The sequence below is a fragment of the Oryza sativa genome, chromosome 4 (genome assembly GCF_034140825.1).
Source record: "Oryza sativa Japonica Group chromosome 4, ASM3414082v1".
Lineage (NCBI taxonomy): Eukaryota > Viridiplantae > Streptophyta > Magnoliopsida > Poales > Poaceae > Oryza > Oryza sativa.
In genome coordinates this window covers 25,739,837-25,758,150 of record NC_089038.1, presented here as the reverse complement: position 1 = coordinate 25,758,150, position 18,314 = coordinate 25,739,837, and the positions used below count along the sequence as shown (strand labels likewise).

The window sequence follows — 18,314 nt, the reverse complement described above, 5'->3', positions numbered from 1 at the left end:
AATTGCTTAAATTTTGTGAATAAGACAAACGGTCAAATATATTTAAAAAAATTAAAAGCGTCAAATATTTAGGAATGAAGGGAGTAGTATGTAGCATGCTCTGTACATTCATGCACATTATCTTGTATGATGTAATGTAACAGGGGCATGCCTGAACCTATTTTTATTTGGTCATGACTGCGGATCAAGCTAAACAAAACTCAGAATACAATTACGGGCAGCTGGCGGGTCGTCGTCTTTGAATTTTCGAGGCACACACTGATTGATACGGAGTAATGTTCAATTCGTATGTACTATACTTTGAGGTCAGAACTCAGAACGGCACGGTACTTGTATAGGTGTAACGCATGCAGCTACAGGAGATACAAAACGTTTTGCGACGGACTTGTGCCCAAGCTCGCAGTGGTCATCCGGTCATGGCGTTCTTTCAGCAAGAAACGACTCGCTCGCGGCTCGTCGTACGAAGTGAACAGAAGCTTCCCTACAACGAAACAACGAAGCCGGCCAAATGCACGTGAAACTCCGATCCATACAACATCTGTCTCTGGGGCCCACGCGTAGAGTCCTACTGCTACCGCGTCGCGTTAATCCAAGTGATTAAAAGAAGAGGAGAGAGAGAGGAGTAAACTTGAAGGCACCCGCCCGTGTGATTACACCTAGGCTAGCATCTCTCCGGTTTCGAGAGAGAAGGCTGATTTTTGCACACTCGCACGCACGTAAAGGCTCCTTTTTGTGCGATCTCGGATCATCACCCCCTCTTTCTCTTGCCACTCACTCACTCGAGCACCCCGAGGCCGAGTACGTAGGAGTACTACTACTGTGCTAGTACTCGCAGCACAATCTTTTTGGATGCATTTTTTTTTGGGTTGGTCAGACAGTCGAAGACGACGAGACGAGATGCTGGGTGTTTAGATGGGGCTAAAAACCATATCACATCGGATGTTTGGATATTAATTTAAAGTATTAAACATAGATTAATAAAAAAACTAATTTCATAAATGAGAGCTAATCTGCGAGATGAATTTTTTAAGCCTAATTAATCTATAATTATAAAAAGTTTACTGTTGCATCACATTGTCAAATCATGGTGTAATTAGACTAAAAAATCCGTCTCGCGAATTAGTCTAAAGTTATGGAATGGGTTTATAATTAGTGTATGTTTAATACTTTAAATTAGCGTCCAAATATCCGATGTGACAGGGACTTGTAATAAGTACCTGTTTCCCAAACAGAGAGTTAGTTTAAAAGTTTAATCCCAATCCCACTCCATCTCTCCTCCACCCCCTAATAGTACATGGCTAATACATTTCCTAGCCGTAGGGAGGGTAACTATCGTAATCAAAGTATCAAACGATCAAACCTTACCGGCCAGTAGTTACTGCGTACTCCTGTACATCAATGCAGTCAAAGTGTCAAACTCCATTCTTTCGGGAAAAGAAAAAAGAAGAGGAAACCTCTCCCACCACGCGTAGGGCTCCAAACGTGTGCATGCGCTGTCTTTCGTTCTCTCTAGAGCACAGAGTCCCGTGCAGTCACGTAGCGGAGAACGCAACAGCTGATCTCACTCGTGAGCCATGACAACAACGACCAATCAATCAATCAACCCCCGAAAACGCCCATCCAAACCCGCCGGGAGACGCATAGATCGATCATCGAATGCCTCCTCCTCGTCGTCTTTATGCCGGCCAAAGCAACCCGATCTCCCGAACCTTCCTCCTCACCACTGTACCTCACTCACTGCGTACTCATAAAAAAAATCTAAAACTGAATGTAACACATTTTATTGCAATAAATTTAGATAGAGATATCCAGATTTGTAGTAATAGAATATATTATTCAGTACTCGTTGATATTTTATGGGATGGAGATAATACTTTCTTCGTCTGAAGCAATCTGGGCAATGAATCACGGGGTCATATTCTCTTCTAGTATAATAAATCTGTGCAATCTTTTTATTCGTTGTACTGGAAGGTTTAGTTTTTTTTAACAGTGGGGTACAACACAAGGTCACAAACACTCTGTTTAAGCAAAACCCAACATTAATGCAAGTAGATATGAACAGGAGAGAAAATTAAGAAGGGGGAGGGGAGGAAAAAAAACAAGGGGAGCTAAAACTTAAAAGTGCTTGGTGGGGCCGGCCGGATTAGGACGAAAAGCAAAGCAGAGAGAAAGCAAGTGTAAGAGAGGAAAGGAGGCTAGATCGAGGGAGAGAGGGACCGCCCGCGATCGCTACGCCTCGCAAGAGCTTGAAAGCGTGCTTGCCTGCCATTTCCAGCTTCCATTTCCTCCCCCTTCCATCTCCATCTCCATCTCCCACCTCCGCCACCTCTTCTCCCCCCTCCCTCCACGGCGAGCCACGACGAGGTTTCTTCTCTCTTCCTCGCCCATTCCTCCTCCTAATACTACCACTACTAGCTCCCGCCGGTGGACGCGCCCGGCCCGACCTCGCCGTCGCAACGGTGCTCCAGCGTGCCAGCGGACAGCGGCGACCCATCCGCGGCGGCGGCGGCGGCGAGAGAGCACGCGTCGGTGAGCGGTGAGTTCGCGCGCGCATACCTTGCATTACCGTGCTCCCCGGTGGGTGTGCTCCTCGCTGTTGCAGTGCGGCATGGCTTGGCTTCTGCAACCGCGGAGCTCGCGTCGCGTCGGGAAAGACTCGGTTCTTCTCTTCTTCTTCTTCTTCTTCTTATTCTTTTTCTCTCTCTCCCCGATCTGCTTCCGGTGGGTGGTGCGCGGCGGTGTGTTCCTGGGACCCGCCGGGGATGATGGGGTGGGGGCTCCCGTGATTCGGGGGGGAGGTGGGGTTTCCCTGGGCGCTAAAATCCCTTCACTGCTGGGAAATGGTGGGTGTGATTGGGTGGCCGCCCGCTCCTGTTCAGATTCTTGATGAGCTGAAGCCCAGCCCGGGTACCATTCCTGGTCAGAGGGATCGGATTCTTGCTGTTTTTGGCCGTGCTTCTTGATTCGGATGGCCTCAATTCGGTCCCAGCTTTGGATGATTCTCTGACCTTCGGGGGGGTTTAGATTAGATGAGTTCAGATGGATTTGTGCTGCCTTGTTTTTTAGTGTCCAGACAATGCAAAAGTAGTTCCTTGTTAGCTTGCAGACAGTTCCTGGTCCTAAGAATCTTTTTTCCAATCCAAAAGCTGATCTTTTCACGTCTCTTGCTGCATGTTCTAAACTCCTCTTTGCATCCTATTCCAGGTCGTAGAGATGCGGCAGCGCACGAGGTCGTAGGGAGGGGGGGTTCGGCTCTGGTTCCACTGCGACCATTGTGAAGGGAAGATGGGCTCTGCGGCGGCGGCTCGCACGCCCTGGGCTCTGCAGCTCGGCGTGGCGCTGGCCTTCCTGCTGGCCACTACCTGCCATGGCCTGAACCATGAAGGCTGGCTTCTCCTGACGCTGAGGAAGCAGATAGTTGACACCTTCCACCACCTTGACGACTGGAACCCCGAGGATCCATCGCCGTGCGGGTGGAAGGGCGTCAACTGCTCGTCGGGGTCTACGCCGGCGGTGGTGTCCCTCAACCTCAGCAACATGAACCTGTCGGGCACCGTCGACCCGAGCATTGGTGGCCTGGCTGAGCTGACTAACCTTGATCTGTCATTCAATGGGTTTTCTGGCACTATCCCTGCAGAGATTGGGAATTGCTCGAAGTTGACGGGGCTCAACTTGAACAACAACCAGTTCCAGGGCACAATCCCCGCTGAGCTCGGGAAGCTGGCTATGATGATCACATTCAACCTGTGCAACAACAAGCTCTTTGGTGCAATACCTGATGAGATTGGTAATATGGCATCACTCGAGGACCTGGTAGGGTACAGCAATAATCTCTCTGGCTCTATACCTCATACTATTGGTAGGCTTAAGAACCTGAAAACCGTCCGGTTAGGTCAGAATGCAATATCTGGTAACATTCCTGTCGAGATAGGTGAATGCCTCAACCTGGTGGTGTTTGGTCTTGCACAAAACAAGTTAGGAGGGCCATTGCCTAAGGAGATTGGGAAACTGACAAATATGACAGACTTAATATTGTGGGGAAATCAGCTTTCTAGTGTGATTCCCCCAGAGATTGGAAACTGCATAAATCTTAGGACAATTGCCCTTTATGACAATAATCTGGTTGGGCCTATTCCTGCAACAATCGGGAACATCCAGAACCTTCAGAGGCTATACCTCTACAGGAATTTATTAAATGGTACGATTCCGTTAGAAATTGGCAATCTTTCTCTTGCAGAGGAGATTGACTTTTCAGAGAATGTTTTAACTGGAGGGGTACCAAAGGAATTTGGCAAGATACCACGATTGTATTTACTCTATCTCTTCCAAAACCAACTCACTGGCCCTATTCCTACCGAGTTGTGTGTATTGAGGAATTTGAGTAAGCTTGATCTTTCGATCAATACACTCAGTGGCCCAATTCCAGCCTGTTTTCAGTACATGAGCAGACTAATCCAATTGCAACTATTCAACAATATGCTGTCAGGTGACATACCTCCAAGATTTGGTATCTATAGCCGGCTTTGGGTGGTGGATTTCTCAAATAATAATATAACCGGGCAGATACCTCGAGATCTTTGCAGGCAGTCGAACCTTATTTTGTTGAATTTGGGGGCTAACAAGCTGATTGGGAACATCCCCCATGGAATCACCAGTTGTAAATCCTTGGTGCAGCTTCGTCTCGCTGATAACAGTCTGACAGGAAGCTTCCCAACTGATCTCTGCAATCTGGTGAATTTGACAACAATTGAGCTGGGTCGAAACAAGTTCAATGGTCCTATTCCTCCTCAGATAGGCAATTGCAAGTCTCTCCAAAGGCTTGACCTAACAAATAACTATTTCACATCAGAGTTGCCTCAAGAAATAGGTAATCTGTCAAAGCTCGTCGTCTTCAATATATCATCCAATAGACTAGGCGGAAGCATACCATTAGAAATTTTCAATTGCACTATGTTGCAACGCCTAGATCTCAGCCAAAATAGCTTCGAAGGTTCATTGCCAAATGAAGTTGGCAGCCTGCCTCAGCTGGAGCTGCTATCATTTGCTGACAATAGGCTCTCTGGAGAGATACCACCTATTCTTGGTAAACTTTCACATTTGACAGCTCTACAGATTGGTGGCAATCAATTCTCTGGTGGAATACCGAAGGAGCTTGGACTACTCTCAAGTTTGCAGATCGCCATGAATTTGAGTTATAACAATCTCTCTGGCAACATACCATCAGAGCTTGGTAATCTTGCATTATTGGAAAATTTGTTTCTCAATAATAACAAGCTGACAGGTGAAATCCCAGATACCTTTGCAAATCTGTCTAGTTTGCTTGAGTTCAATGTCTCCTACAATAATCTCACCGGCGCTCTCCCCACTATACCACTTTTTGATAACATGGCGTCAACCAGCTTTCTTGGAAACAAAGGACTATGTGGCGGACAACTTGGCAAATGTGGGTCTGAGTCAATATCTTCTTCCCAGTCATCCAATTCAGGCAGCCCCCCTTTGGGCAAGGTCATAGCAATTGTTGCTGCTGTTATTGGAGGAATTTCACTTATTCTTATCGTTATAATTGTGTATCATATGAGAAAACCACTAGAAACAGTAGCTCCTTTGCAAGACAAGCAAATATTTTCTGCTGGGTCTAACATGCAGGTTTCTACCAAGGATGCATATACATTTCAGGAATTGGTTTCTGCCACAAATAATTTTGACGAGAGTTGTGTTATTGGAAGAGGTGCATGTGGAACAGTGTACAGAGCCATCTTGAAAGCTGGACAGACAATTGCTGTAAAGAAGCTGGCTTCTAACAGAGAGGGAAGCAACACAGACAATAGTTTTCGTGCAGAGATCCTTACTCTAGGAAAGATAAGGCATCGTAATATTGTGAAGTTATATGGGTTCATCTATCACCAGGGTTCCAACCTTCTGTTGTATGAATACATGCCAAGAGGAAGCCTTGGGGAGTTACTTCATGGGCAATCTTCGTCTTCACTTGATTGGGAGACACGCTTCATGATAGCCCTAGGATCAGCTGAAGGGCTATCTTACTTGCATCACGATTGCAAACCTCGCATCATCCACCGTGATATAAAATCAAATAACATTTTACTTGATGAGAACTTTGAAGCTCATGTTGGTGACTTTGGATTGGCAAAGGTGATAGACATGCCATACTCAAAATCAATGTCTGCAATTGCTGGTTCATATGGATATATAGCACCTGGTGAGTCTTCTACTGTTACTTTGCATACTTATTCCTGTTATAGCTCTTATCTCTTTTACTTGAAATTGCTTGTAAAATCCTAGGCTACTATACCACTTGATTGCTTTATACTAGCAGAAAGTACATGTGATTGTTTCCTACAAAGTACTAACCTAGTTCTCCTTTGATCAGAATATGCATACACCATGAAGGTTACTGAAAAAAGTGACATATACAGTTACGGCGTCGTACTGCTGGAGCTGCTAACCGGACGTGCCCCTGTACAACCATTAGAACTGGGAGGTGATCTGGTAACATGGGTAAAGAATTACATCAGGGACAATTCTTTGGGTCCAGGGATTCTTGATAAGAATCTGAATTTGGAAGACAAAACGTCTGTCGATCATATGATTGAGGTCTTGAAAATTGCATTGCTATGTACTAGTATGTCTCCATATGACAGACCACCGATGCGGAATGTTGTAGTTATGTTAAGTGAGTCTAGAGATAGGGCCAGGATGAGCTCTTCATCCTCGCCTGCTTCTGATCATTCTTCAAAGAAGGATAACTTATGATGTATTTATATATGTTCTAGTCAGGGCAATGCCCTTTTGCTCCCTCTCTCTGTTTACTTATGTAGGAATTTTTTGGGAGTTTGCATTCATTCTTTATGTCATATTTCTAGGGAGATAAATAAAACTGACTCATACAAATGCCATTCTGTACATCCAGTGTCTCTCAGCATATCCTTCAGAACAACGAAGAATTACCGGTAGAGCCGCAGAGTTCTTCATGGGCGGGATGGCAGTTCTTACTTCTAGAGTTTTTTTATCTGACTTTGATGTGGGTTTTTCTAGTTCCTTCTTCGAGTTCATTGCCCAGTTGTTGTAAATAATAGTCGATAGACCAAATACCTGTTAATAGTGTTCCCGTTTGGAAAGCTCTGATTATCTCCATCTACGGTTCTGCTTCAAGCAATTCAGCTAGTATCTCCATCCCTTCCTAAAGTTCGCCTTTGATAATAATCATATAATCACTGATGTTACTCATGTGGTATTAGTACTACCGGGGGCCAGAGTACATATAGGAGTACCAGCAGAATGCAGTGGAGAACTGCAGACATTGCATCGATCGGTACCAATGTGCCATCCCTTCGTCTTTCTGTACTCCTTTTGATAATCTGATGAAGCTCTGCTGCTCAAACCTGGACCTGTTTGATCATGGCGTCAGTGCACAGTTCAGTTGGACGAAATTGAAGAATTGGAGAAAGGAAGCGGTCACATCTCGGTATCTCACCCGGTGAGTGGAGGGCGCCTTTCCAGCCATTCAGCGCATCAGCGTTTTGTTTTTCAGTGGCAGCGCGGGAGCCGCATCACTCTCAGCGTCCACTTCCACCGAAGTACCGAACACCCCGTCCCCATCATCACCTCACCATGGCGGCAGAGGGAGAGGAGGCGAGGAGCCCGCACGTCGTGCTCTTCCCCTTCCTCGCGCACGGCCACATCCCGGCCTTCCTCCGCCTCGCCGGCCACCTCCAGACGCTCCGCCCGGGCCTCGCCGTCACGCTCGTCTCCACCCCACGCCTCCTCGGCTCCCTCTCCCTCCCGGCCACCTCCCCTCCGATCCGGCTCCACGCGCTCCCCTTCGCGCCCGCCGACCACGGTCTGCCCGACGGCGCCGAGTCCCTCGCCGACCTCCACGTCCACCAGTTCATCACCCTCTTCCGGGCCTCCGAGTCCCTCCGCCCGGCCTTCGATGGCTTCGTCGCTGGCATCCGGCCCCCCGTCTGCGTCATCGCCGACTCCTTCTTCGCGTGGACGGCCGACGTCGCGCGCGCGCGGGGCGCGTCCCACGCCGTGTTCCTCCCCGGAGGCGCCTTCGGCCACGCCGTCTTCTTCTCCGTGTGGGAGCACCTCCCGCACACCCTCACGGCCGGCGGCGACGAGTTCCCGCTGCTGCCCGACTTCCCCGACGTCGTCCTCCACCGCACCCAGATCCCGCAGTACATGCTCGCCGCGACGGGGGCGGACCCCTGGACGGCCTTCTTCCGGCGGGTCATCCCGTGCTGCCGCAAGACCGACGCCGTGCTCGTCAACACCATCCAGGAACTGGAGACCTCCGGGCTAGACATGCTCAGAGCGAGCTTCGGCGTCCAGACATGGGCGATCGGGCCGATCCTCGCGGCGCCGGATCCTTCGAAATCGCAGGACGACGACGACACCAGCATCATCCGGTGGCTGGACGCGCACCCGCGGCGCTCGGTGCTGTACATCTCGTTCGGGTCGCAGAACAGCATCAGCATCCGTCAGATGGCGGAGCTGGCGCTGGGGCTGGAGGCGAGCGGGCGGCCGTTCGTCTGGGCCGTCCGGCCGCCGGTGGGGTTCGACCCCAAGGACGGATTCGATCCCGGGTGGCTCCCCGCCGGATTCGAGGACCGGATGGCGCGCGCAGGCAGGGGGCTGGTGGTGCGCGGGTGGGCGCCGCAGGCGCGGATCCTGGCGCACCCGTCCACGGGCGCGTTCCTGACCCACTGCGGGTGGAACTCCATCCTCGAGAGCCTCCGCCACGGCGTGCCGCTGCTCGGGTGGCCGGTGGGGGCCGAGCAGTTCTTCAACGCGATGGTGGTGGTGGAGTGGGGGGTGTGCGTGGAGGTGGCGCGCGGGAACCTGGAGAGCTCGGCGGTGGAGAGTGGGGAGGTGGCCGAGGCCGTGGGGGCGGTGATGGGGGAGACGGAGAAGGGCGAGGCGATGAGGAGGAAGGCGGGGGAGATCGCGCGCGCGATGGCGGCGGCGTGGGAGGGTCCGGCCGGGTCGTCGGCGGCGAGCTTGGAACGGTTTCTCAGATGCGTTGAGGCATCGGCGCTCCGAGATTCGTGCTTGGGTGCTTCGTGATTGGTGCAGCGCGAAAACCACCCGTGTCAATGTTGATGTGAATTCTCTTTCTAATTTCTGATTTCTCTCGGTTTAGATATTCTGTTAGACGTGTATATTTATCTCGGTTTGGACGTAGTATGTTCATAGTAAGAATCACAACTCAAGGGGAAGATTTTGTGGTGTTAGAGTAGGGGAAAGAACAAAATTGTCACTAAAGAAAAATAACCCATGTTAGAAAATACAAGATACCGTCACCCAATCCCTACCATCCGGGGCGAGATCCCCTCTCCGGCACCTATGCCCAGCGGAGAAGACTTGGACCGACACGGCGGGGAAGAAGGATCAACGCGGAGCAACAAGTCGGAGGGCAAGATGCAGGTAAGCACTAAAACAGTCCCATATCGGCTAGGGTGTGCCGTAGGACCACAATAAAATTAGGTGGACTTACGCTGCGAGGACAAAGGAAGTCGTAGCCGAAGGAGATGGGAAGCGCCATCATTGCATTGATGGAAGACATGGAGCTTCCGCCTCCATCACCGTTGATAGAGGATGAGGCAGTGTCGATGCCATTGTTGTCGAGTAAGACCACCACCGACCACCATTGCCGCCAAGTGCAAGGGAGGATAGGGGAGGAAGTGTCCTTCTTGTTGCTCATGTTCGACAAATTTGAAACCCCAAGATCCTCGGCTATTGGATTTGGCATTGATCGAGCTTGGCGTCATCATCTCCAGGTGAGAGAACCAACACATATAACCATCTTCATCCCTTATTCTCTTCCCCTCTAAGCTCTGGTCTGATACTCAATAGGTACCAGGTCTAGTACTGATAGGTACCACGCCTAGTACCATCGGGTATCGACCAGGTACGTGGTCCCAGCAGGCATTAGCTAATACTAACGAGGTATAGGTTGGTGACTGGTACCTACGGGTATCAGATCAATCTGATACTTGATCGGTATCATCCCATTTAGACGGGATCCCGTGGTATATTAGCTCAGATTTTATAACGGGGAGTATTATCTTCGTCCAAAAAACATAAGAAGTTTTAAAATTATACACGATTGCTAAGTAAGTTGGTAGAATTAAATAGAAGAATGTTGTGATTGATTAGAAAGATGAGGTATGTGGAAATTTGAATGGTGTTGTGATCAGTTAAAAATAGAATGTGGATGAATATGTAGTTATACTTGATACAAATTTTAAAGATTAAAAGTTGTTATATTTTGAGTGGATGAAGTACTATATTTTTTTACTACTAAATAAGTTTCATGAATATCACTGTTCAAACATGTTAGGTTTAATTAAACAGTTAGAGCAATTACTGTAATTAGCTGATCCCAGTGAGCCTTAAGGTTGTTGGACTTTGGCAGCCCATCTTAACTGTAGAAAACATGCCGAATTCGCAGGCCCTTCCTAACACTGGATGAATCGTACGTGAAGCCTTGTTCATCTAAATGGAAACCAATCGTTCTGAAGAAAAAAGGTCAACACTGGAAGTCAGAATTATAAAACCAATCCTGAAATCCAGAGTTATACCGTACTATCCTGGAATGAAACCTTTGTTTCCATCCCAGAAAGCCCACTTCCTTTTATCCTCGGTCATTGTTCCCGTGAAGATTTTGCTGTTACTTTGCAGACTGCGTAGCAGCAAATAGCTATGCGAGAAGTACCGGTAACTCCTTGCGATTCGATCAGTTGGAGAACGATCTCATGGGATGCGGTGATTGACCACCCAAATTCCCACCAATCGATCAACCTTCCGTCGACGCTTAAGAGCAAGGACAATAGTATAACTCAACTTCTACTATTAACTCATTTTAAGCCAACATATATAATAAAATTAGCTATAAGTTTGGCTATAATTTTCTTCTCCTCTCGCTATCTCTCACTTATACATTTAATGTATTTGTCTTAGATATTGTGTTAAGCTAGCTCTTACATGAGAGCCACCCCTTGATTTTTTGTTACCTCTCTCCTCCACATAAGTTTACAGTAAGCTTATAGCTCACTATTATACTTGCTCTAAACGGTTAAACCCAACGAATCCTCAGTTTCCGTGACATCATCACACCCTTAGAGCGAGTACAATAGCAGACTACAAGTTAGCTGTAAGCACATGTGGAGGAGAGAAGAAAATATAGAAGGAAAGCGGAATACAGATTTGTAACCAGCTACCGCGTGGACTCCAATACGTTGTGTGTATATGAGAGGTGGGACCATATATTAATGGTGTAGTATATGCTTATAGGTACTATTATGTGAATAAGCTATTAGATTGGCTATAGATGAATTAGAGCTAGTAGTTGGCTATACTTGTGTTCGGATGCCCCTTTTCCTAACCCATCTCCTTTGTTTTCCGCGCGCACGCTTTTCAAACCGCTAAACGGTGCGTTTTTTTGCAAAAATTTTATATACAAAAGTTGCTTTATAAAATCAAATTAATCCATTTTTGAGAAAAAAATAGCTAATAGAGTATTTAATTAATCACGCGCTAATGGACCGCTCCGTTTTTCGTGTGGATGGTTCCAGTTGGAAACCAGGTATAGCTAACACACCCACCTGACCACCTCGGCTGAAGAAAGAAAAGAACCGGGTTCCTTCGGAATCTCGATTCTTTGAGTGAAATGTTTCGGCAGACTGCAGCAATAATTACAATAATACAGTTGCGAACTGATAATTAGCATGTCGAAAGGCAGTTAGTTCACGGCGGTGCGATTGTCATGACTGTACTGTGATACAGTCCCATGTCCCAACAGACAAGACGAAATGGGGATGAGATTATAATAGACTTACAGAAACCACTGTATCTTACTATCTCCTCTGTATTACTGTTGATCGATCAATCAATTGCACAAAAGAAGTTGTATAAAAAGTAGTTCTTGATGTATCCCACTCCAAAAAAGAGACAAAATTGGCTCCTTGATACAGACGCGCCACCTTCCAGGGCTCCAGCTCGGCAATTTTGCATCTGAAGGCTCATTACTCATCAAATGGAAATCTGACAATAAAAGTAGAACGAAGTAACTTTATTCATGACTCATGAGGCAGGATGAACATGAACATGAACTGCTTTGGTCTTTATTCCAGTAATTTTGCAATTTTAGCTAATGAGTGCAGAGCCGCTAAAGGCGATTCAGAAAGCTTGTAGGTAGGATTCACTGAAAGTTAATGGTGAATGATTACTCGAGTGTTGGTTGTTCTTTGACAGGATAAGCTGAGTATTGTGCTGAAAGCAACCAATGGCTGCTCCTTTTCTTATCCAGAATCCTCCTCTTTTCAGAGCAGGCCACGAGTATTTAACAAGCAACATCCTTGTCTTACATGATTATGATAATCACTTCATCATTTCACATCGTCCTGCGCCATTTCTCTTCTTCTTGTTGTTCTGCAGTAGTGCGCCCCACTACGTATGGGAAGCTCGTCTTTTCAGCAAAGCTGCACCACTTAGCAGAAAGAGAGCGTAGTTAACTGCAAAGCGAAATCTTCCTAGCTAGATTTGACTCCACTGATTACTACGCTTCTGCGTACATACACCTGTGTGTATGCCTGAGCTGTAAAGCAAGATAAAGACTACACCATTGCATGGACTGAATTTCTGGACCGAAGCTAATGTTTCCGGGCAACTTCTTTAACTTGTGTAGTCTGTAAAAATGGACCGAAAGGCTGATGCAGGCTTGTGGTGCTTGTCTGAAGATTCTGAAAACATCAACCTCAAGTAGTTGCACGGAACGATGCTATAGAACGGAACAGTGGATGTGGATATCGTGGTGATCACGATGCGATGTCCCTGTTAAAATTCAGCCGCAAGCTGCAGAAATAGTGTACGCGCGCGCGAATTCTGCAGGCTCACCGGCAACAAACTGCTCCGAATTTCCCTCTTCTCCAGCAAAGGCGGGCGTCGTGGAGCGTTCGCGCTGTTTGTTGCCGCCGCGCCCGCTGAGGCGCTGACCGACGTGGATTCCGACCCGGTGCGCACCGGTCCCGGCAAATAATGGGGATGCAACTGCCATCCGCGTCGGTACAGCTGAGCAGTAGCGTAGACGCATGCTGGATGTACGATGTACACAGTCTTCAGCAACAGCAAGGGATTATTACTGTTTCAATGTGCGAGCATTACGCTACTGTAGCTAGAGCCGTACGTTTTTTTGTGGTTTTTGGGTGGACGTCATCAATGCGTTTGTTTGGTTGGGTTTTTTCTTCTCCCCAACAAAACAATGGTTGCTGCAAGTTTTCGTTTCTCTTCGTCAGCTCTTTGTGGGTCTCTCCACGCGAAATCGACACCTGCACCGAATACAAAACACGATGTAATTCGGCACGTCACGCGATAGACCACCCATTTTGGGCAACCACACGGCAATTGTCCGGTTGAGGTTGAGGTAGACCTGACCTGATCGGGCCCGTTTCTTTTGTTTAGGATTAGGTCAAGCACGTACTAAAAGAGAGTAAAGAGAGGATCCCTCCCCCGCAACAACTTCAGATTAAGAGACTGTTTACTTTGATGCTATTTTTAATCTTATTAAGTTTTGGTAAAGTTATAAAAAAAAAGTGGCTATATTTAATTAACAAAATTTTGACAGCTATATTAAAATTTTGACATGCCAAAATTTGATAAGGGTTTTATAAACAGACCTTAATATAGTCGTACTTCGCGTGACACCAAACAAATTCCTAGTATAGTAAACCGGTCAGAAACGGTGTTGCTCCCACAGGTTCATACACTGGCCGCTGGCTCCGCCGCTCGCCAGAAGCCCAGAAATATCCCGCCTCAGTTAAAAAAAAAAACACGGTCAATACGCACACAAGTTTTGCGCCCCCACCCGCTGCGCGCATCCGAGGCAGCAGCGCTCACGCCCTTTGCCTTGGCCACACGCCAGCGAATGACCGAGTCCACGAGAGACGAGACGCTGGCACGCTGCTGCGGTGCTGCCCTCTCCGCGAGGCGGCTCGGCTGTGACGACGCACACACCGTCCGCAACCTCGCCCAACCACCTGAGATTAGAACGAGAGAAGAGAGGAAAAAGAAAATCGAAACGCTCTCACGGGCTCACCATCAATTCGACGCATCGGTGTACTAAACTCGGCTACTTTCCCCATCTCCTCCTCGTCCTCCTCTCCCGGTGGTCGATTAGACGAGGCGTCGTCGCCTCGCTTGCCCCCCGCAAACCGGATCGGCAGATCCGGCCGCGCATCCCGTCCACCACCCGGATGGCTTGCGCCTCCCCACCCATCGCGGCCCCGGGGATAGCGTAGCATGGGCCAATCCCCCTCGACTCCCCGCCTCGCCAAATCCAGCTCCTCCTCTTCCTCTTCCACCTCCTCCGCCTCACCCTCCCCTCCTCCTCCTCCTCCTCCTCCTCCCATGGCGCCGCCCAGGGCGCAGCGGACGATGCTGGTGGTGGCGGGGGACGCGCCGCCCACCGCCGGCGGCGGCGCAAGGTTCGCGGCGCCGCCGCCGGAGCGAGACCACACGCAGGACCTGCCCGACGAGATCCTCTCCCTCGTGTTCGCGTCGCTCACCCCGACCGACCGCAACGCGTGCTCGCTCACCTGCGCGCGGTGGAAGGAGGTGGACGCCTCCACGCGCCACCGCCTCTCGCTCGACGCCCGCGCCGCGCTCGGGTACGCCGCGCAGGGGATCTTCGCGCGGTTCACGGCGGTGAGCAAGCTCGCGCTCCGCTGCGCCCGGGGCTCCGGGACGGACAGCCTCTCCGACGACGGGGCGCGCCAGGTGGCCGCCGCGCTGCCGTCCGCGCGGCTCGCCAGGCTCAAGCTCCGCGGCCTCCGGCAGCTCTCCGACGACGGGCTCGCGTCGCTCGCTGGCGCCACGCCGGTGATCCGCAAGCTCTCCGTCGCGTCCTGCAGTTTTGGGCCCAAGGCCTTCGTCGCCGTCCTCCGGTCGTGCCCCCTCCTCGAGGACCTCTCCGTCAAGCGCCTTCGCGGCCTCCCTGACACCGCCGGCGCCACCACCGCCATCACCGAGGAGATCCTCTTCCCGCCCGCCTCGTCGCTGCGGTCAGTCTGCCTGAAAGACCTGTACAGCGCCCTCTGCTTCGTGCCGTTGGTTGCCTCGTCGCCGAACCTCCGGTCGCTCAAGATCTTGAGGTGCTCTGGCTCCTGGGACCTCCCATTGGAGGTCATCGCCGCGCGTGTACCTGGCCTTGTTGAGCTCCACCTTGAGAAGCTGCAGGTGGGTGACCGCGGCCTCTCCGCTGTATCGGCATGTGCAAACCTTGAAGTCCTGTTTCTTGTCAAGACCCCAGAGTGTACTGATGCAGGCATAATCAGCGTTGCCGAGAAATGTCACAAACTGCGCAAGCTACATATTGATGGGTGGCGCACAAACAGGATTGGGGATCATGGCCTCATGGCTGTTGCACGAGGATGTCCAGACCTGCAAGAGCTCGTCTTGATTGGGGTCAACCCTACCGTGCAGAGTCTCCGTATGCTTGGTGAACATTGCCGCTCACTGGAGCGTCTTGCCCTTTGTGGGTGTGAGACCGTTGGGGATCCTGAGATCATTTGCCTGGCTGAGCGCTGCGCTGCGCTCAAGAAGCTTTGCATCAAGGGTTGCCCAGTCTCAGACCGTGGGATGTGGGCACTGAATGGGGGCTGCCCCAGCTTGGTCAAGGTGAAATTGAAGAGATGCCGGGGCGTATCGTATGAATGTATTGAGAACCTGAAGGTGGTTAGGGGTGGCTCATTCTCTATCAGCTTGGATATTGTATTGGAGCGTGATGCTGGAGGTGCAATTGAAAATGGCGGGCAAGAGGCTGGACAGGTGCAAATTACAGAGCTTACTGATCAGATGGCAGCCATGGATCTCCCGACTAACGCCAGCAATGCACAATCATCTGCCCAGGCAAGTAGTAGGATGAGGAGCGTCATGTCAGCACTCAGGAGGAGGTTTGGCAATCCTCCAGCTCTGTGATGTGAGATAAAAAAAATTGATGAACCTATTTGCTACTTTATGCATTCTAATCTCATATTCATGTTCCTTAGGTTATTAATTTTACTATCTAGTTCTCGCAAAATCATCATGATGGATAATTCTGTGTTACCATTGCTATTTCATCAGCAGTTGTTGCCCTTTCTCTGATTAAAAAAAAGGGTTTGGTTTAGCTTTTTGTTGATGATTAGGATGCATCTATACAAATTTATTTCTTTGGTTGCTTCGAGTTGTAGAAATCTGGCCTGCAAGCTTAACTACCTCAGTACTAAAAATAGCTGCCATCGCTGTCGAGCACATTGGAATAATTAGCTGTATAGGGCAGCCTACAACATGGTATATATAATTGGTTGCTCTTTGCACTGCAGTCTCCGATTCTGCATTAGGTTTTAGAACCAAACATGCATAATTGAACTTGTGTTCTCTTTTAAGATTCTTCTTCCATTTATCTAGCTTGTTATACATGTAGTGTGCTATTGAAATGGTATTCTGTAAACAATGAAGATAATGCATATGTTATGCCAAGTGCCATTTTTTGTCGTTAATTATAGAGATGTTGGATAGTGATATGCTAGTTGTTGCTTTGAAGTTTAGTTAAAGGCAGTAGGTGATACTGATATGCTGATAGTGGAAGATTTCATGTTATGTATGGTATGCCTTCTTGTATTTGTAGTTCTCCCCAATTTGATGCCCTCTGTTAGTACATCCTTGAGAGTGTTAATTGAATGAGTTCAATCAGAATATCAAATAGTAGCGAGGTATCCTAACGATAGTCTAATGTTTATGTGCAAGCAACTCGGTTGCAACTGCGTAGCGAATAGTAGGTATGAAGATGGAAGTTAGTATGGCATCTGGGTAAAATAAGGGCATGTTCACTTTGATGCCATTTTCAACCTTACCAAATTTTGGTAAAGTTATCAAAAAAAAGTGGCTACATTTAGTTTGCTGCCAAATTTTGGTAACTATATAAGAAATCCTGTCATGGTAATGCCAAAATTTGGTAAGGTTTTTTTTTGGCATCAAAGTGAACATGCCCTAAGTTTCACCTCTTAATAATGAGACCTTTGCTGTACTTTTATTTAGTCCTTGGGAAAATTGCCATTTTGTTGTCGATTAATTCTGATACCGTGGATGTGTTAGACACGATTGGTTTTAAAGGGCACTTTCTGAGCTGGAAAAGCAACGAATTCCCTTGGTAGTCAATGATGTCCTCTTCGATGCTTCGTCATGGGGGGCTGGAAATTTTCTTTGCCTTTCTTCTGTGGGTAACTGGGTACTGGATGGTAATGAAAGTAGGCATCCAAAGGCTCCAAGCAGTACAATTGAGTTTGGGAGAGTATGAGTCTTGAGAAACAATCTAGAAGAAGAAAAAAACTTGTTTCTAGCTTCTAGTTTATTTTCTAGAGTTCGTAAATATAAGGGCTCGTTTGGATTAAAGGATAGGAAAACCATAGGATCTGAAAAGTATAGGAATAGAGAAGGAATTTAAGCGTAAAACAGAATAATGAAAAACAAAGGAGTACAAAAGTTGAGGGCATGCGGATCACAGTAAGTTGACTGTCTAGGACTTGCATGTAGGAAGCAAAAAAAGAGCTTGTGATGGATGATTTTTTCCTGGACTTTTCCTGTGAAACCAGCACCAAAGGAAAGGGAATTTTTTTTGGATAGTATTCCTCCAAAAATAATTAATCGTATGAAGCGGGTGATCGCTGACCCCCTCCCCTATACGTCCCTCTTCTCCCCCCTCCTCTCCTTCTCTTCCCTACTACAGAACACCACAAAATTGTTTTTAAAAAACAAAAGTTAGAAAAATTTATGTAAATAAATATTATATATAAAAAATTTGAATTCAAATTCAAATTTAAATCGGGTATGTAAACTTTTGACTTATAAACTTTGGATCTGTAAACTTTAGGTGTATAAACTTTAGATATATAGAAATACTATATATAGAAAATATTTGAATTCAAATTCAAATTTAAATCAGATATAATTCAAATTCAAATTTGAAACGGGTATATAAACTTTTGACTTATAAACTTTAGGTCTAGAAATACTATATATAAAAAAATATTTGAATTCAAATTCAAATTTGAATCGGATATATAAACTTTTGACTTATAAACTTTTAGTCTCTAAACTTTAGATGTGTAAACTCGAGATGTATAAACTTTATGTGCATAAATTTACTAAAATATGAAAGTAATGCGGTGCCAAAAAAATAAAACCAGGTGGAGGGAGGGGGGCACTGATTGCTACCAGTTGGCCTTGGCGATCGATCGCGATCAGCCTTTCCGGCC

The 18,314-nt window shown here is 47.8% G+C and overlaps 2 protein-coding genes across 2 annotated transcripts; both read left to right on the top strand.

The window, feature by feature from the left end:
- Positions 1 to 2,298: 2,298 nt before the first annotated feature.
- Positions 2,299 to 9,239, top strand: LOC4336341 (probable leucine-rich repeat receptor-like protein kinase At5g63930). Its single transcript, XM_015780726.3, is given in 4 exon segments — positions 2,299 to 2,536; positions 3,205 to 6,217; positions 6,389 to 6,822; positions 7,564 to 9,239. Coding segments are annotated over 3 exon segments (4,890 nt in total). The 5' UTR covers positions 2,299 to 2,536; positions 3,205 to 3,285; the 3' UTR covers positions 9,088 to 9,239.
- Positions 9,240 to 14,171: 4,932 nt separating this feature from the next.
- LOC4336338 (F-box protein At1g47056) lies at positions 14,172 to 16,186 on the top strand. The gene has a single exon (XM_015781527.3). The coding sequence runs from the start codon at positions 14,320 to 14,322 to the stop codon at positions 15,994 to 15,996; it is 1,677 nt and encodes a 558-aa protein (XP_015637013.1). The 5' UTR covers positions 14,172 to 14,319; the 3' UTR covers positions 15,997 to 16,186.
- Positions 16,187 to 18,314: the final 2,128 nt, after the last annotated feature.